The sequence below is a fragment of the Miniopterus schreibersii genome (assembly GCF_964146895.1).
Source record: "Miniopterus schreibersii genome assembly, chromosome: 4".
NCBI lineage: Eukaryota > Metazoa > Chordata > Mammalia > Chiroptera > Miniopteridae > Miniopterus > Miniopterus schreibersii.
Genome location: NC_138105.1, coordinates 44,993,165 through 45,014,177, shown reverse-complemented (window position 1 = coordinate 45,014,177; position 21,013 = coordinate 44,993,165). Strand labels below are relative to the sequence as shown.

The window sequence follows — 21,013 nt, the reverse complement described above, 5'->3', positions numbered from 1 at the left end:
AGCACATTTCCCATGTGGGGCCAGTTGGCTTGGTAAGACCCGTGGAATTCGAGGAGAGGACCTGTGTGCCATTTCTGGGCTGAGTTGATGTAGCACCTGCTGGACCTTTGTTCTTTTCTCATATCTACTCTTAGATTCAGGTTTTGATCTCTATAGTTCTATTCCTGTGCTACTCCATGTAATATTTAATTAGCTTTGCACACCGTATGCTTTGGAGCCCATTTTATTTTTGAACAGACCACCTTGTATCTCTGAACTTTTCTTTAATGCCCTATTCATTTATTGCCCACCTTATATGACAGAGAATTTTAGGCATATTTCTATAACACATTAATAGGGTAAATAAGAAAAGTAGGAAATTTAAAAATTAATTTTGATGACTCTTGCTTAAATTATTTCAATAAACTCCTTGTGTCCTCATTTCAGATGTTTCTTCCCTCTAATGTAGTACGTATGTGTTTCTCACAGTTATGTTCTGCAAGTCAATACCTTCTTAAAATTCTTCAGTATCCCCTCGCTGCTCCAGGATAACACACGCACTCCTAAGCATGACTTTGACTTTGATGATCTCAGAAGCTCAGCTGATCTGGGAGAGAAGGAACTGAGCTACCATGTATGGAAGTAGCTGATTAAAGCAACAAACCAACAATGAAACAGTTAAGCCTTTAATCACTGCAGTGGTATAAGCAAGAGTCTAAGCCTGCAGGACTTCCCTGCTCTGTTTCTTAACATGGAGTGGCACACCGTGGAGGGTAAGGTGGATCAGCATAAACGTGGGGGTCATCTCACTGTTGAGGGAGCCCTGAAGAAAAGGTTCTAGCAGATTTTTGGACCCTGAGGTTGGAAGGAGGTGAAGGTGAAGGGCTCGGGGTAGATTGAGTTAGAGTGGGGAAAAGTGTCTTCAAAGTTTCTCTTTTCTCTTCTGGTAAGAAGACCTCAGCAGAGGCTCCTGAAGGGGGCCTCTGTCCACTTCAGATACAGAAACCTATGGGTGAAGGTGCAGGGACTAAGAATGCAAGTGTGCCATGAGCATGACTGGCCAGTGGGGTCTGAGTCCTTGACTGCAGCTCCCTTCAGAGGCCGCAGTGCACTGGCTGTGCATCAAGTCTGGTTTGGGAGGGAGGGCAGTTTACCCCATGATGCCTGGCAGGAAAAGCCTTTGTAATTGTCGATGGTCAGGCCTGAAGAAAATCACACATAAGTTTTTAACCAGGAGTTGGACTCCTCAGGTGATTCTCCATGGTCTGGCCCCTGTTTCTGTAGCCTCCTCTTTGGCCACTTCTTGCTTTATACTCTCCAGAAATTCTGGAAACACTTAACTTTGGTGTATACCCGGTTACTTATTTGGCTTTGCTAATGCTATTCCATCAGAAAGAACGTTTTTCCTTTTCTTTTTCTTCTGGTTAATATCTGTTAACTCTTTGGCTCAGTTTGTGAGTTACTGCCTTCCAAGAAGCCTGGTAGTTTGTATAATGCCCTTCCACTGTGTTCCTAAGGAATGCTTTGCATATGTTATAATTGTATCTTCATATGCCTGTTTCTTTGGACTGCGAGGTCCTTTAGGATGACTCTCTTTATCACCACATGACTAAATCTCCAGTGTCTGGCACTGGCCCTTGTGCCTCCTTGGTACTCAGTGTTTGCTAATTAAATGAATAAGTGAGTGAATGAGTGAACTGTAAACTCAGTAGTTTTTCATCCGTGGTCTTTTATGGTGGGTCGAGCCCCCAGCCTCTCTTTTATACCTCATTTTCTACTGGGGCCAACATAGTATACTGCTTCCAGTTTTTTGACCTCTGTTCTTTTGTTTATGCTCTCCGAAAAGCCTGCAATGCCATCTTCTTCCCTGTGTTTCAGTTGAAACTGGACCTTTTCTTAAAGATCTTTCTCAAAAATCTGTTGCTCCTTAAGTCATTTCCTGATCTCTTTAAAATGTATGTGATCACTTGCACCTCTTTTTTTGAATTTCCAAAGCTCTGGATTTTTACTTTTCTTAAGGCTTGGATCTTATGTCACATAATTCTTTGTTGCTTATTTTATCCCATTTATTAGACTGCAGGTGCCTTGAGATTAAAGACTATGAGTGTCCTTATAGCACTGCAACCAGTGCTTTCCAAATTGTAGTAGGCACTCAACAATATTTGTAAGTGAATATAATTAAACTGAAGCAGGACTAGTCATTGAGAGTAAGAAAAAATGAAACAGTAAAGGAAGAGAGGAAAATAAATCATTCAGAATGTGAATAATTGCTTCAAAATTGAAAGTACCACAAAGTTTCTAGGAGATGACAGCAACTATTGAAAGAACCGGCTTCCAACTGTCTTAAAAACCTGGGAGTGTAACATAATAAGTCTGCTCTCCCCTGTGGATAAGGAGCACATATTTTTTGCTAATTTATCTAGCTTGCAAAGCACAGTATATATTTTTTCCTTTAATGCTAGTAAAAATCAGTTATTTGCTTTCACCAATATTTTCCTGAGATTTCTGGATGAAAGGCAGGGAGTGTTGGATTATACTGCATTGCTGCTGCATTTAAGCCTTTAAATTATTTATTTAAAGATAAAAATGTCATACTATGGAGACTGATATTTCTTTGATTTTTCCTTCTTCGCCTATAACTTATAAACTATCTTAAGAACGATCACAGCAAAAATGTGATATAGGGCCTAAGTCTGAGAGAAACGGAGGTTCTGAATGCTGAAGCAGTGGGCCGGCTATGAGGTTGCTTCATGTATATGCTTATGAACCATGTAGTTTTTCCATATTTGAGGCAAGTGATGGAAGCTACTAGAAACATCCAGTGAAGAATAAGAGCTTCCAGATGTTTGAGTCGAAATGCTGACCTGTGCTACTCAGTACTTAGAATTTACCTCAGTTTTACTTACTTTTTAAAAACATCCAGCCTTATAACCACCCCCTCCCCACTTTTGCTCCCCAATCTAATGGCCTTGCTATTTCAATTTTGGGTGATGCTAATGCTGGAAAAATTACATGTTTTGTAATTGTTCCCTATTGGAAAGTGTGCCAGTAGTTGTTTATGTAATTTATAAAATATTTTTGGTCCCATTCAAATTTGTCATTTTATAAAAGAGATGTTTAAACTCATACCAATACAGTAAATTGTCCTAATCAATGTAGTATTGAGCCTAATACGAACATCTTAGCCAAAGTAGCATGGCAGTAGGATTACCAAAGTAACATTACCAAAATATTGTGGTAATGCCAAGTCACAGGTGTGAGGTCTAGCTTTGTTTCTTAGTAGCTTAATGACTTGACTTCTGAGCCCCTATTCTTCCCTGTTAAGTTGGGATTATATTCCTAAATTACAAGGTGGTTTTGAGAATTAGATGAGATCACCTATAAAACACTTAGCCGAGTTCCTGGTACGTTATGGACAATCCGTACATTTTAGTTTCCATTCTCTTTCTAGGAGCATAATGTAATACATTTCAAAATTCCATTTTTTCATTGTAGGCGTGTTTTAGTACAAGTAGAAAACTCAACATTAAATAAAGGGACTAGATCAATAAATATATTAATTCATTGGGAAATCACATTATTATCAATATAAGTGATTTGGGAAGCAGGGTAAATTTGGTTTCCCAATGAATCAATGTCTAATAAAGCCTGTATTTGTTTATTTTATTGAGGTCCAGAAAGATCATGGGTTTATCATCCTTACCCATCCCAGACGTTCTCACCAGCCTACTTTTGGCCTGCCAGCCAGATCAGTCCTAAATCTTGAGTGAATTTAGCCAACTGCTTTTTTTTTTAAACCGTGTTCTAGGTTGCTGATATAGGTCTGTGGGGCAGAGGGGGAAGGACACAATCACAGTTGAATGTTTTCCAGTCTCTGCTAGACCTTCATAGCTACTTACATCCTTAAACTTTCCTTTAGCCAGCTTTCTTTCATTTTTCCCAAGGCGGCTCATCTAAATTTTATATCTCTATTCTATCTTCAATCAAAAACCTGCTATTAAATACAGAAAATAGAAATAATCAGGCCAAGTCAGGCTTGTTCTTCTCTTCAACTCTAAAATCCTTTATTAAAATACAGAGCCATCCATCCTTTTATCTTGCCACAGAGAGGGAGGTGACTTTTTCTTCCAAGGAAATTACATTCTTTTCCCAGAACCACACCTCTTCTGTTTTTCTAAAATCCTGCTTCTGCCCTCCTTCCCTTTGCCATCTTCAGTCTCTTCTATTTCTTTGGACTTAGGTCTTTTCCATCTGCAAATATGCTTAAGTCTATTCTTTACCCTCTTTAAATTACCATCCAATCTCCCTAAAATTCCTTCTATTGTCAAAAATTGTTTTTTAAAGGAAGTCAATATTAACTGTCTCCACCAAAGCATCAGTTCATTACTGTCTAGTTTTTCTTTCACAACTGTAATCAAATTCCTAATGGCATCAGCAGTAATCATTTTATCTGTTACATGGCTTCAAAGGCACGTCTTAGAAAACCTGGCTCTAACTAAAGTGAAATTCTTCATTTCCTTAAATTGTGAAGAAGTATGATCTTTCATAAGAATTACAGGAAGCATTTGAGAGCTTGCTCCCCAGCATATGTCATCAGTTTGGCTCCAATAAACGCATAAAAATTCTCTAAAAAACAAAACAAAAAGTGCAAGTGTGTAAAGGCTTGAGGACAGCTCCATTTTTCTGCAGTGCTTGCAGTTTTGTGACCCTGGATGTATAAATTACCTCCCCCCAAGTCTGGCTTCTTCATGGTTGCATAGATGCCAGTAACTGAGTCTAATGTTTTCTTGTTCCAGTCCATCAGAAGAAAGGGCGAACTCTCCCAACCACTGAATAGAAGTTTTGCATTTCATTTGGGTGAAAAATGATTGTCAGGCAAAATTTATGCAATGATTAGTTTAAAGCTGGATTCCAGAACCAATCACTGACAAGAATTGAAACGATTATCATAATTGGGTTAGGGTCAGCTTTCCATAAATCATCAAATCATTTGAGAAGTGTTATGTAGACAAAACTATCCTTCTTAAGGTGTCATTAGGGAAATTTGTTAGGAAAGAGTTAGGAAAGGGGAGAAAAGTGAATGCTAGCTAGGTAACCAAGTGAGTACTTCAGTTTTCTAATTATAAAACCCAAATATCCCCTCAAATGGAAACAGTTCATATGTTTATCAACTGATGAATGGATAAACAGAATGCAATATATTCATATAATGAAATGTTATTCAGCAATAAAAAGGATTGGAGAACCGATACATGCTACAACATGGGTGAACCTCAAAAACATTTTTCTAGCCCGGCTGGACATGGTTGAGCGTCAACTTAGGATCCAGGCGATCGGGGTTCAATTCCCGGTCAGCGCACATGCCCGGGTTGCGGGCTCGATCAATGACTCTCTCATCATTGATGTTTCTATCTCTCTCCCTCTCCTTTCCTCTCTCTGAAATCAATAAAGATATATTTATAAACAAACATTTTTCTAATTGAAAGAAGCCAATCACAAAATTCTGCATGTTATATAATTCCATTTGTATAAAATGTCCAGAATAAGTAAATCTGTAGAGAAAGAAAGTAAGCTAATCATTGCCAGGGCTTGTTAAAGGGCATTTTAATTGAGTTTTGGGTTTGGTTTTGTTTAAATGAAGTTGCAAGTCCATGATGATACCACTTTAAATACATTAACAAAGTAAGTGGCATGTAGAAGTATCTAAACTTAAAATTTATTAACTGTAAACAATAGTTTACATTTCATAGCATTTTACTGTTGTCAGAGCAGTTCCACATAACTCCATTTTTTTTTATTCCTCCCAACAGCCCTGTGAGATAGGCTGAACAAGTTATAATTATTTTATGTAAGTCTGTGGAGGCCCAAAGATGATAAATGAGTTATGTAAAGGTCGTAGGTCTAGTATATGGTAGAGACAAGGTGATGAATTGTAAATACTTTAAAAGAAATGAAGCAAAATATTTTTCATGTTATATTCAGAAATTTTAAAAATAGTGATTTTTAATATGTTACTCTAAAACTTTAATTTTTATATATCTTACAGTATGAATTAGTTATTAATTTGATTTTAAAGAGTCTCCCTTAAAGGTCAGACTCATTTCTTTGGTATCTTAGTGATATTGGAAATGTTAAAAAAAATTATGCATTCTCATAATTACACTCTCTAAAAAGTTGCCATACTAATACGGATGCCTATACCAATCACTTACAGCATGACTTATTTTAAAATTGGTTCAAATTTAAGAAGCTGCAAGACAAAGCATGCAAGCACATGCCCTTACCTTTTACCCTACTTACTGAGAAATCCTCTGCATGTCCATTCCCAAGGAAGGGAGACTGGGGAATGACTGGTAATGGGTGTGGGATTGCTTTTGGGGGAAATAAACATTCTAAAATTAAACTACAGTGGTAGTTACACCACTCTATAAATACACTAAAACCCATTGCGTTGTACACTTGAAACAGGTGAACTTTACAATGTATAAACTATATCATATAACTGTTTTTAAAACACAGAACATAAAAGCTTCTCTTCCTTGTCTTTTCGGACATCCTTATGCAGATTTAAATATTGCTGCCCACTCGCTGCTCTGAGGAGCCTGCTGCTTTGCCGTTTGGGCACCCTTCTGTTTTGGTTCTCCTGTTCTCTCACTGGTGATAAGGAACAGTTGCTTTCTTCTCTGTTTCATTGATCCTTTACTCTTCTGCAATATTTTAAATACTGGAATTTCCCAGATTTTACGTATGCTCTTCTCCCGTCCTCTGGATACAGCTTTCTCTGAATCTAGCAGTTAATGCAGATTAACTGCTCGGTAACCTTTTGTGAGATGTAGGCTGACTCCCAAGGCTGATAAACCTCCAGCTTCTGTACCTCTAGCCAGGCTGCTATTTTGAGTTCCCAGGCTCTACTGCTTACTTGTTAAACTCTCCTGCCTGGACACTGGTAGGCATCCAGGATGCGGTGTTCTTCCCCCGCCACGCCCACCTGCCCGCATCATTTCCCTCAAGCAGCACCCTCCTCCCGCACTGCCCTTGGTCCAGCCCTCGCTGTCATCCTCATGATCTCCTCCTCTCCCAGGTGGAATGTCTCAGCAAATCTGGTCTGTTCCATTCAAATATCTCTCCCGAATGTTAGCCTCTAGGCTCCAAGCCCTCTACCTTCTTTTATTTATATCGCTGCCATGTAGCAGGCAAGGCTGATCAGATTATTGAGGAAGCTTGGTTGTCTGTCGACTATATGATATAAAGGTAACTGCTTTAGTTGACTACATAGCCCTTTTGAAATCTTGGTTCTAAACCTTTGTTTCCTACCTTAGCTTTTGCTACTCTAAGGCTGCTTTTTATTTTATTATTTTATTTTTTCTGTCACCATTTATCCCCTCTATGCCCTCTTCCACCCCTCAGTCCCCACACTGCTGTTCCTGTCCATGAGTTCTCTCTCTCTTCTTTTTTGCTCAGTCCCTCCACTTGCGTGCCCCCACCGCCCGGACCTGACTGCCTGCTCTCTATGAGTTTGTCTCATGTGGAATTTAATCAACAAACTGAACTGCTAAGGCTGCTTTAAGATGATCTTTCTTATCTGAACTCCTTTAGATAAAAGTATCTTTTTTATTTCTCCACGCCTTTGTTCATGCTCTTTTTCCCCCCCGCTTGGAATGTCTTTTCCATTTTACCCAGCAGATTCCTGTTTATCACTTATGTTTCTTTTAAAAAGTCATCTTGTTCATTCTTTAATTGATTATTTACTAAGTTCAGCTTTGTTCCAGTTACTGTGTTTGGTCAGTGAATTAGACACAAACCCTTGTCCTCATGGAACTTACAAAATAGATCCTCATTGAAATCCTAATGAAATCCTCAGTCCTCCCAGGCAGGGTTAATTAGTACTTTGATCGTAGCTATAACAGGATCCAGTGAGATTTTCTACAGGAAATGTCATGTGAACAGCTCATTGGCTTTGAAGTCCATGGGCTTGTTATTTACTACTGATGGCTGAGACTTAGTTTCTTTTTCTTTAAAATGAAAATAGCAGTATTTAATCCGGGCAAGGCTGTTGTGAGGCTTTGTGATAATGTACTTACAAAAGAGCACAGTGCCCAGCACAGAGCAGCCTAATGCAGTAAATGCCGTCTATTCCAAAGTTGTATTAGTTTTTATATTTGGTCATTTTCTTATCCTGATTATAACGTAAAAAAATATATCCTGAGCCCAGCATAATTCATTTGTATGTACCAAAATCTGGTACATATTTGGCACTCAACAAATGTTTGGTGAATTTTTTAAAAATTAGATGCTTGGGGAAAATAAATCAGATTTGTCTAAATAGTATGGCTACTGAGGTGAGTTTTAGGGCTTTTACTGTTCAGCAACATAATTTATTTAATTTCTTTTCAATTGTCTTTTGTTAGAGTTTTAATTGGTAGTATAATTAACACTAGATTTTTATTTTCTCATAACTCTGCTTACTGGTAGAAATGCCGACTGAATAAGAAAATGGTTAACAGGCTAACATCAACTAGGTAAAGCTTGGGATTATTTCTTGAATAATTGACTTTGTTGCAAAGTTACATTTTTATAAAATACTCGAAGTAACAGCTAATTGAAGATGATCCTCTACATGCCTCTAAAGGCAAATGAGGTAATACACTGAAAACACCGAGCAAAAATTCATAACTACATAAAATGTAATTTTACGTAAGTAATATATATGATGCCCTGGTGACTCAGTATAGTATCACATCTCTGTGTCAGGCCTCCATGAAGAAGGAATCCTGCTTTAGAAGATGGCTCCTCTTCTGGAATGCATACAATTCAAGGGTTATTTTTTCTTTTCATTAAGATGGCATAGTGCATAGATCACCTGCCTTTGACTTATGGTTGGTACTTGGTAAACAGAGGTTAGAGTTAATATTTTTTCTATCTGCATGAAGTCACTGTAGATTTCAGTTTGTGAGATAAAGCATTCTTTTATGTTGTATGATACCCTATAGTACCTGAACATTATTTCACCAAGATTTATGCAGAAAGTGAAACTCTGCTAGAACTAAGCACTTTTATCTTCTAGCTGACAGGACACTGAAAATGTTTACTTTCTTTTGGAGGTTACCGTTTATTTTAGTTGTAATGTCTAGCATGCATTTTTAATCTAAAAATATGAAAATAGAAGCTAGCCATATACAGGAGTTAGGAAAACAGGTAATATAAAAGTTTAAGAATAAATATGAAGTACTAACATTTTCTAGGATTTAGAACTTTTTCTCTAGCCAGAAGGATTTATTATAGGCTTTTGTTAAGGTCATAAATATTTATCAGGTTTTGTTACAAGAAAGTGGGTAAGGTGAAAATGAGAAAATTTTCTAATATAATTTCATTGTGACAATTTTTAAAAAAACTATCATTCTTTTATTGATGCAGATCCAAATCACATTAAATTGACACTAAAACCATTGAGATGAGAGATGTGAGATGTGTCTATATCTAATTTGAATAATAAATGTCTATATATTTAAGTTATAGAATAAGTGGGATATTTATATAGCTATCACTGATTTCAGTAATTAGCGTTGTTTTACTTTAATGGAATGCTATCAAGAAAAGAATTTTCCTTAAACTAATACAAACTTCATGACTTCACTGAAGTAAATGCAAATGTTTCTCTTTTGTTCTTGCTTGTTTTGTTCTATGTATAGAATTTTGCCTGTTTTTGGACAGCCATATCTGTTCTGGTCTGGACACCTTTTCCTGTAGCAGGGAAATAAATACTGACTGTCTGACTGCTGTGATAGCATCTGAAGGGCCTTGTTCAGGTTCCTGTCTCCAAGAATGGATTTAACTCTGGGACAGAGAGGACATGGGCATTGCAGGGAGAGGGGAAAATACCGGTGTTCTCATAGCGCCGTATTGTTCTCATAGTGTGTTCATGCAGCAGTGCACACCGAGCACTGTACAACTCTGGAAGGGCCACTTACACAAACTTTGATGTGAACAGTGTCTCCTGGAGTTGTGCAGTTTAATAGCCACTTTAATAGCATTCTCTATCACATGTTTTTTTAAATCTTATTATTTATTTTCACATTTGTCTTGTCTGTGAGGTCAGCAACAATATCTTTCATTTTTTAAGTCTTTATTTTTATTTTTCAATTACAATTGGCATTCAATATTATATTAGTTTCAGGTGTGCAGCATACTGGTTAGACATTTATATAACTTAAGAAGTGTTTCCCCCATAAATCTAATACCCACATGCATTATACAGTTATTACAATATTATTGACTATATTCCCTATGCTGTACTTTACATCCCAGTGACTGTTTTTTAACTCTCAATTTTGTGCTGCTTAATCAGGGACAATATCTTAATAGTCCTTATATCCCCTAGCATCTGGCTCAAGGTAAAGAGTCAATCATTGTTATTAGAAAATATTTTAGAATTCTGTTTCAGTATTCATCTATTCATTGTTGTTAATCAGCTAATTGGCTTACCATACTTTTTTGAGGAAAACTGAACTTTAAAAAGTCTTATCATTTACATGTGAAAAATAATAGAATACTTATGGTCAAACCATTCAGCTATAAGAGGAAGAATGTGGATCATACTTTAGTTATTGATTCTCTTTTTTTTAAATCATCACCTGAGGATATTTATTTTAATGATTTTAGAAAGGGAGGAATGGGGTAAGGGAGAGATAGGTGAGAGAAAAACATTTATCGTTTGGGGATTGAACCCACAGCCTTTTGGGGTATGGGACAGCGCTCTGACTGAGCCACCCAGCCTGGGCTTCACTACCTATTTTAATACTTCTGCCTTTTCCAGCTGATTCTCATTTCACTTATTCTTACTCATTTGTTTTATCTGATCAACTCACTAGCCACAATGGGCCTAGGAAAGGAAATAGCTTGAGTTATGTTTTCTTCTGAGATTTATTTCAACAGTCTATCTGATTCTGTTTTTGTAGAACAGAAAATGCATATTCTGTATATATAAAATGGCATTTGTTTTGTATTATTTTATATATAGATTGTAGTGATATGTTAAAAGTGTGTATATACAAACACATAAATGTAAAGGTTTTTTTTAAACAGTAGAAAGACAATTAGATGATTTACAATTAGAAAAAGACAGTTGGACCTACATTGTAATTTTAATCTCAGATTCTGACCTTAGGCAAAAAATTGGGGAGAAATCATTAGAAAGAAAAGTTAGAACACGTAATTTCAGTATCATCCTCTACTTTCAAAGACACATGCATTTCTATTAGTCAAAGGTTTAACTACTTGAAGGCTGTGTACTGATAGGGGACCTAACTATAGCACCTTTTATAGAGAAGACTTTATTTCCAGATCTTATAGAGCCTGGGCTCACATCCTTAATTTGAATACTTTTTGGAAATGGATAAAGATGAGGTTTGTGGATGTTGCATAATGTAGTATTAATACAATTTTAGGGAGTAGATACAGATATGTAGAGGTATTGGTATGCAGCGATCTAGACATATATTTGTAAGGTCTCAGAATAAGTGATTTCTCATCCATGCTTGTATTTGGTCAACAGTCGGTTTGAATACTTGACTTCTTTTTAATTTTACTAACCATATCAAAATGATAACTCCAAAAAATACATTAATTTATTTTGTTAATTCATAACCTGATGGGAAGAAAGTGGGATCACTGTGCCGGATTTGCCATTTTGAAATCCCCCTTTCCCTAGCCCCGGCTTCTGGGGAGGGGACGGCAGTATTTCTTAAGGAGGATGAAATCTTTATGTGAGTGATCACAAGTTACAGTGAGTTAACAATTGAAAACCACACATTCATTCCACTTCCTGATTCTGTTCTAAAATAACAATCCATGCCTCTTTTTTTGGCGATAGAATTTTATATACTGAGAGTATATGTTGGTGGAGGGAGTAGGGTTGAGGGGCAAAACATTATACTTTAAGGCCCAGATTTGTTACTGTGTATATGACTTTAAACATGCTAGTCATCCCCCTCATCTGAAAAAGTGAGTATGACTTCTTTTCAAAGAACATGTATTCCTCTCACCATCAGAAATTAGGTGATAAACTGTTGTTTCAGATGAGGCCAATAAGTATTCCATTATGAGTAACTTCCTTGAGGGTTTCCTCCTGCATCACCTGGAGCAGTGCTTTTATGTGGAGAGACTCTCAATAGTGCATTGAAAGTGTTGGTCTCTCCAGGTAATTTTTGTAATCTGTTCTAGTCTTGTGACCTAGATCTGTGATCACTTTGAAGCGTTATACAGGAGACAGGAGGTAGACTACTTGTATTGAGAAGGTGGACTGAAACATAGCTTATTGTAAAGGTTATCATGTATAAAGTTCTTTATTCTTTTTGGATTGTATCTAAGTATATTTTATTTTTGGTTGAATATTTACATTTGAAGACAAAAACATATAGTTAGTATAAGTCAACCTCCTGTTAAAAATTTTTTTACTATGGAAAGAAATTCTCATTCCTAATGTATTGGTGCTTTTGTTTTAGCCAAATGACACCATTGCGACCATTTTTTGTTAGTGTTAGAGAGCACAAAAATAAATATTATAGTTCTACTTCCTTCTAATTTTGGTTATTATTCTATAGGTGCTATCTTTGAGTTACTTGGTAATTTGTGGGTAATTTTATAATTCCTCCAGTTTTTCCAGTGTGACAAAACTGCTGCACCACATGCTTTAATAGCCATTGGTTTGACTTCACTTTTGTGCATTATAGTACAATCTATTGTTACCTAATTTAGTAATAATTTTATAATAGCAGCTTAACATCTCTTATAATTTTAATTGTTATCAAGAAGAATGACATCGTTTAATTTGACTCAAAACTCAGAAGGATGGATGAATGACGAATTAATAATTTACTACCTTTGCATAATACTGAAGCATGGAATATTAGAAGGATTGATGGCAGAAAAGGTTAACAAATTTTAGCAGCTTTCATTAGCTTTACATGGTCATATGTTTGTGGTGCTGACTGAAATAGGCTTTGTAGGAGATCTCAGTCTAGGGAACTAATTACTTGTGCCGATTGCCGCACTGATGAATAGACCCTCATTGTATCATTCCCCTGAAGACGAGGGGCAGCCTGTGATTCACGACTGCATCCTGGCTGATATTTGATAATAATTTTAACAGATAAGTGTAGGTAGGCAGAATGATAAAGGGCCTATCCAAGCTCCACGACTATCAAAGCCGAGCACAGAGCTGTCTGCGTGGCTTTCCCCCTCTCACCTAAGGAGAATTTTATTTCATTAATTGAATTCAGACAACTGTTATCTTTTGCTTGTGTGTATATTCTTTAGGTATTTCTTATTTATTTTTAAATATCATAACATTAGTTTTCATTTTAAATGTAGACAGCAAAATAACAAAGAATAAATATAGAGCATTTTAATTTTTCTTTTTGAGGACTGCTATTCTTACACTTTTGGGGGCTCCATTTTGATTGCATTATGCCTCCTCTTTATGCATGATCAAGATCAACAAAGGAAATCTTCGGTGTTCTCACAGTCTATCCAGCATTCCCAGACAAGAGCATGGATTCCTATTGTTTTTAAAAAAATTTTCTTTAAATAACATACTGTTTGTTGCCTATGCTTTTATTAATCTGGGATAATTTTTAATTGATTATGTACTTATTTATAAATCTTTTGAAATTTTAAGAGTGCCATCTTTAAAACATCAAAATAGGGGTAACTTTTATGTGGGGATTTTGGGACTGTCAGTTGGTCAAGACCACTAATTTGTCAAAGCTGACAGCTACAATTTTATTAGCTCATGAAATACAAGTGAGATTTTATTTTGTATTAGTCATTCCTTGCAGAAGTTTTGATTATGAATTTTTAAAATTTCATTATCGAAACCTATAGGTTTTCATGCTGTATATCTTTAGTGAACAAATATATTCTGCAGAGAGGTTTTTTCTTACTGTAACTGAAAAAAGCTTCATATTAGTGTTTTCTTTGTAAAATATTTTCCAATATGTTAGATCATGATTAGTTAGCAGGAGAGAAAGTTGACATTTATATATTGCCGTGTAAAAGATCTACATAATTGGGGAAAATATAGAACTTGAATTGAGTGAACCCTTTTTAAAAAAAATACATTTCCAAAAGTATGCTTTTGATATAGCAATTATTGCACATCATATAGCATGTAGTTTTTAATTAAATATAAAAACAGACTACATAAAACAGAAATCCAATCTGATTTGCTTGAAAATAGATTGCTATTTCACTCTATAGGAATGGTTTATTTAAAAACAGTAAATGGAAAAGAAATGCATTTTCTTGTGTTGTTCTAAGCCTCAGGGGCTAAATGTAATGAATATTTTAAGAGATTATTTTAATTAAATTCCTGCACATCTAAACAGAGTAATATTTTATTATCACATACATAACCATGTAACTGAGATATTCATTAAAGTTAACACTTTCTGGACCAAGAATTCATGGTATGATTTACTGACCTTGTGCAAAAAGGCACAAATTAGGAAGAAAAATGAAGGGGGACAGACTTTGATTAATATAGGTAATGCTATACCATATTTATAATAGCCTTTTCCCTATTCTGGTTTATAAATGCAGCCACAGAGAAAGGTGCCCTGCTGAGGCTGAAATGAGGCTGAAATCAGAGCACATGCCACTAGAGTGTGGGGAAACTGATCACACTGTCAGCAATTCATTTCAAAATGATGTATTTAGTGCTCATTTCACCTTCCAAGAAAAAGGAAAAGGAGTTCCTTAGACTGGAAGGTGATATTGTTATTTTCAAGGACATACCTAAGTTAAAGATTGCAGAAAGGGGAGTGTGATGTGGAGGGAGAATTAAGAGGAAGGGGAGGGAAAAAAAAGGCAGAGCAAACAAGGAGAGCTTTATGCAGAAATTCAGTGCTACCACGCTGTTTGATAATTGCTAACATATGTGGCTTCTCTGTTTCATTGTAGTCGTCCTCGTGAGTTCTGGCGCCTTGACTACTGGGAAGATGACTTGCGGCGCCGGCGACGATTTGTGCGTAACCCTCTAGGATCGACACATCCTGAAGCGACACTAAAAACAGCCGTGGAACATGGTCAGTGTATAAACTACCCCTTGCCAGTAGCAGCAGGTACAGTACTTGGTAATGAAGAGCATACCTTCATTATTCCAAGGCACTGTAAAATTGTCCAACAGCACATTTCCTAGTTACCCCAGAAAGAGAAGTTAAATTTTTTATAGCTAGTGTAGGGTCCTATTAAATTATGGTGTCAAGGGTATTTATTTATTATGTTACACATGCAAAACTTACTTCACATAGACCCTTTGTTTCAGAGTAGGAGGTTAAAATATTTCTCCTTTTAAGTGACACACTCAGCTTTGAGTAAATTAATCCAGGACGCCTGCCTTAAATCCATGAATATCAGAAAGACGGCATTTACAAAGCAAAAAGCTTTCTAGGTTCGGTTGTGTGTGCGGTGTTCCCTCAGCCAGGGTATTTTAGCATGAGATTATGAAGTGGGAGACATGGTAATAAATGTCCAAGTGCCTAGATACTTTCTGAGCCTTGATTTGTAGATGGTGGTGACAAGTGGCTCCTGAAGGAAGAGAATAGGCATCATTTTCAAACGTCGATGTCCTGCGTCATCATCTTACCGAGCTTAACAAAACACTGCTCCTCTTTTCATATAATGCGCATCACTCTGATTCAGTTTAGCTGGAAGCCTGATGAGCAAATTGGAGAAACTGAAAGAGTCCTTTGGATTTGATCATTTATTCTCTTTGGACATTTGGTTTCATGTAATATTTTATAATTTTTGAAAGTCAATTAAGACATTTTTGAAGGTGGAAAACGCCCCTCTCCATGTTAAAATTATGTCGATTTTATAAAATACAAATTGGTTATTTTTTGATAAGATAAGAAATAGTTTTATTTTCCCTTCTGTAGGGGATTAGTTTAATACTTAGCAGCTATGGTTAAATGATAGTATCCAGTATACAAAATACATGTAAAATTACATCCAATATGGATATTGAGAATTTAGATTAAAAGTCTGTGGTCTTAGGTTTGGCCTCAGTCAGGCAGCTTAACCTCTTGCACTCGGCCTTAAAGAGCCATTTCTGGAAGAAAATGTCCACAATATGTCATCAGATATAACACCAAATGTGACATCAGTCCTTTAAAATAAATGATCATACAGAGACTAGTCAATAACACAGTGATCTAAAAGCAATAATAGTCTCAGAGCCCCACATCTCCAACTGCAGGAGGTGGAGAGGGAGAAATAAGATGTAGGACTAATTAGGCTACTTCTGCTTTTACGGTTCGTGTCCATTTTATGTGGCGTATAGATTTCAGACGCACACACATGTATGTGTGTATATACATATATATTTTTCTTTCCCGTTTTTGTTTTTGTTTTTGGTTAATGATCCTTACGTGGAAAAGTCAGCCTTTTTGTGGTTTTATCCCTTTCAGTCAAACAGATGTTACCATGTGCACTTAAAATTTAATAGGTGTTTTCCTGTCTTCTTAACTGTCATTTCACATTGAAATCTGAGTTCTGAAGTCAATGAATGGAAATACAAATGTTTTTGTGAAAAATTTTTCTTTTATATCTGGAGAGAGGGACTTGTTTTCTAAAATTGTACAAAGGCAAACTGTTAACCCTTTTATCTGAAAGAAATATCAGCAACTGAATTTAAAGTTTATGGGATAGATTTAATTACAGAGTTTATTAAAATCTATTTTTATCAAAAATAACATATTTGACTATTTGGGGGAATATAAACTTTATAATGAATAAATTTATAATTTACTGTTTAATTTTATGTTTTAAAATAATATCATGTTAACTTTTTTAATGCTAGGAAGCTGATTTGAAAAGGTATTTATTAGCAATGCTTACTGTCATTTAATTAAGATGTTTTAAATCCTGTATAAAAGCAGATTTCACTCTAATAGCTCAAAATAGTAATTAAAAGATTAATATATTAATTACTTACCTGTATTTTATTATGCACTTTTACATTGAGAGAGAGAAGTACAGTTAAGCATTTTATGTAATTTCATTCTACTTGGTAACAGTTTACACTAATCTTATAATGATTAATATTTAAAAGGCTCTGAAAAGATTAAAAACAAAAACTTAAATCTGAAATGTATGTTTCAAAAAACTAACCAGATGTGTAGGAGATTCGTCAGTGGTCTTCCAATTAAGAAGACATGTCATATTTAAGATAACATTTTTTTGAAAAAGATGCCAAATCTAATCATACTTTGTATATGCTTTTTATTTTAAACAATAAAGAAATATTAGACAATTTTGGAACTCAGCACATAGATTGTACTATAGTATTGTTTGATGTCATAACTTACGCTAATATGTAAACAAAGAACTTAATTTTAAAATATTTTTTAAAGTATCTTATAGTTGACATTCATTTTTAATTTTGTGTTAATTGTGAAAGTTTTTGTTTTTTTAATCCTAACTTAACAATAGGAAGCTAATGAAAGTAAACATATTAAGAGTCAAGAATGCAAAATAAACAATATCAAAAAGCAGTTGAAATTACAGAATTTAGCATGGATAAATACTATGCTTTAATGTGGAATTTGAATATTTAAAGTAGATATTACTGAGGCTAATGTGCTGATTTTGTACTGTTTTATGATTTCTCACTTTTATTTATAATTGATTTAACTAAGGAGACAGGACATTTTGAAAATGCAGAATCTTAAAACATCATGAAGTATATTATCATTATCAAAGGACGGCATCTAAATAGAAATGCCGTTGGAGATTAGTTATGTATTTTAGTCCTAAGAGCCATCTTTTTTATAGATTGATTTGATTTGAAGGAAAGCCTCTGGTGTAAAGGTGGCAGAGTAAATACCTGAAGAGTGATGTTCTCTGTTCGGGCGATCAATACTAGCCCCATGACTCTACTTCTGGCTACCTTCTAGTTAAAAACAAATTTTTTAATTCTGACAATTTAATTGCCCTTCCCAAGTTCACATTAACTTGCTTGGGGAAAAGGGCTTTAGGTAATTTTTCAAAGAGAGACCCTCCAAAGTGGTTATTTATAAAAGTCATTTTGTAATGGGAGGTTTCTTTAACTTTGCAGAAACTGAGTCATATTTTTAAGTTAAAACTAATACTTCCTCTTATGATTAAATATTCTTTATGGAAATTAGCAGCAGCAAATAGAGGTGGATATTTAATTCTTCAGGGCATTTTCTTCCATTTTATAGTTTTAAAATTTATTAGAAATGAGTTGTAATGATTCGTAACATTCTCCTGATGCACAGAGCCCAGCTTGTCGGTTATTTATTATCATAGCATTTTAGATCTGGAAAGAACTTAAGGCTAAAGTTTAGTCTTAACTTTATTCTTTACAGAAAAGGAAACTGAGGAATTTTGAAAAGGCCAACATAATTCTTGGTAGATGCGGGATTAAGCCCAGGTTAACCCGTGACTAATCCGATTTTTTTACCATTGTGCTATGCTGTCTTCTAAAACCCATTGTTAAATATAATGGGAATTTTATATTCAGATTAAAGCCACATGAAACATGTTTTAAACGGCAGAAAGATTGGTTTTAATTTAAACACTGAAAGAGTTTAGCAGTAGAATCCTGTTGAATTCAAGACGCTTTTAGTTTGTAGAGACTTCATGCTAACAGAAATCTATGAGGAGGATTTAAGAGACTTTAAAAAGTATGTTGTAGCTGCCGGGCATGAGGCAAGTACCTCATTTGGTTCTGTAGGGATGACAGACCATGTAAAGACCCTAAGTGATGCCGCGCTCTCATAACTTCAGTAATGCCAGATACTATTTTCTTTTTAGGATTCAACATCCACTAGGTTCTCTGTTTCATACTTTTGGGGAACGCATGACCATTAGGAGATGAACTTGGTTTGTTCTCCTAATCTTCCTTTGTAGTTTCGCTACTTCTTAGAGTAAATCTCGACTTGGAAGCCTTTGGAAACTGCACAAACGGTACAAAGTGGAATTACTGTAGGAAAATAGTTGTGTATAATATACTCTCTCTGTATCCTGTTCAGAATGAACAGTTATATATGTACTTCACATCACACTAGGCTGGACACCCATATTTATTTTATGTACATTTGCGGTCACTTGGTTCTTTCAGTAGTAATTTTTTTTAAACAAAGTGGAATTCTTAATGTTTAAACTTTTACTGTAATATGGCTTATTGATTCCTAGTTCACTTGTGCAGTGGACTTTGAAAGGAGATTTATATATCGGAGGTGGAACAGTTTTCCACGTTCTTACTCTGCTTTAATTTTACTTACATAGCCTGTGTTGAGTAAATAAATCAACTCATGTCCTGTGCTAGCTCTGAAGAACCTGAACTTTACATTTTGAGGACCAGCTTCTCCCTGAGTCCTCTCATGGCTCTTAGCTTTAGTGAGTCAGAAATCATGATTGACAGAAAGCATTTTTGACGAAAGTATCCAACTTATGTAGCAGTCGTATTCTAGTTATTAAGTTAGAATGAATATTAAACCAGAATAAAATGTGAGATGAGACGAATGCAATCTATTAATAGTGATAGGAAAATTTAAACCGTTACCATCTTTGGTAATAATTTTATTAGCCGGAAAAGATCTGAGTCAAGGTTTAAAACTGAACCAAAAGTATGTTCTGACTTCATTCAATTAAACTTTTATACAAGTGTAGAATATACTCACTCAAAATAGTTGATCCTTGTTTCAGTTGTTGATTTAGTATAAGGCAAAGGAAAGTTAAAAATATACTTTTACCCGCACATAAACATGATAATTATCTTTTATTTTATGCTTGGGACAGTTTTGTTCTAATTTTGAAGAAAAAAAAAAAGTTCTTTAGCAGAAAGCTATTAGACCATTGAGAATTGAATACCAGCGCATGTGGTGCGTATTAGAGTACTGCTGGTAATTTTACTGCTGCTAACTTAAAATCCTCAAGGGGGAGTTAATTACAGGAAAACCATTCTAAATATCAGTAAGCTGCATATTTTCCATGACAAGAGGTTTTTTCAGTTGAGGTTGAACAATTCCAGAATCTGAGCTTGTAAAAATAAGTAAATAAATAAAAAGTGGGTGTTTGTATGCATATAGTAGTCCTAGAATACTTTAAAAATTTTTTTGATAAAATTTTACTTAGAAGTTTCTGTGTTTGAATGTGTCAGCATGATGAAAACATATTTTAAAATGTTAAAATTCCAGTTGCAAGGGATAAAAAATTATATTTAATGGTCATTTAAATGAATGTGAATTTATTTACTGAGCTATTTTATATTGCCACTGGCTTCTCTCATTTTTTTGTAAATGTTTGCAGATTAAAGATTTTTTTCTCCCTTTTCAAATATGTTTGGCATACTTCCGAATATGTATGGCAATAATCAGAGAAAGTAATGAGCAAGGTGTTGAATTTAGTTGTTATTGATGTGTTTGTCATATGCTCATCAGATTTAGATTTGGAAATGAATATTTTTTATTCCTTACTTTTTTGTTATAATTCTAAATTATAATTAAAATGCACTGTGAGGAACGTGAGAATCAGTAGACTAATCAGAATGCTGCCTATTCATTCATATTCGCGTAGTGGTTAAGAGCCCTGATTCTGGTGCCAGGGACTCCTGGCTGACTACTGATGGCTGTGTTGCCTTGGGCCAGTTACACAACCCTCTCTGAGCCTGTTATTCATCTGAAAAGGAGAAGTAGAAGAGGGTTTGTGAGAAAGGAGTTAATACGTAAAGTGCTTTGAACACTCCCTGGCACATGATGACTGTTCTTTAATATTAGCGTTATTATTATTTCTGCTTTGAAGAAGGAATTTAAATCCAGGAAATGAGAATGTAATGTGCTGATTTTGTACTAAAATCAGCATGTGACTGGCAGTTATTAATTTATTATAATGTACTTTATAAGAAAATATAGAAGATGGTGATTTCTCTTGTATGTCTCAGTGACCAATTTATTTTTAGTAAAATTGATAGTAAATTGGAAAAGGTCTTGTTTGGGTTAAGGGCAGTGTT

At 35.2% G+C, this 21,013-nt stretch overlaps 1 protein-coding gene across 2 annotated transcripts in view; it reads left to right on the top strand.

The window, feature by feature from the left end:
* LRBA (LPS responsive beige-like anchor protein) overlaps positions 1-21,013 on the top strand; it is a 504,599-nt gene that overhangs the window by 260,066 nt on the left and 223,520 nt on the right. For both annotated transcript variants that reach the window (XM_081135597.1, XM_081135598.1), the window contains exon 38: positions 14,938-15,062. In XM_081135597.1, coding sequence (XP_080991723.1) covers positions 14,938-15,062 — 125 coding nt within the window. The remainder of the gene's footprint in view (positions 1-14,937; positions 15,063-21,013) is intronic.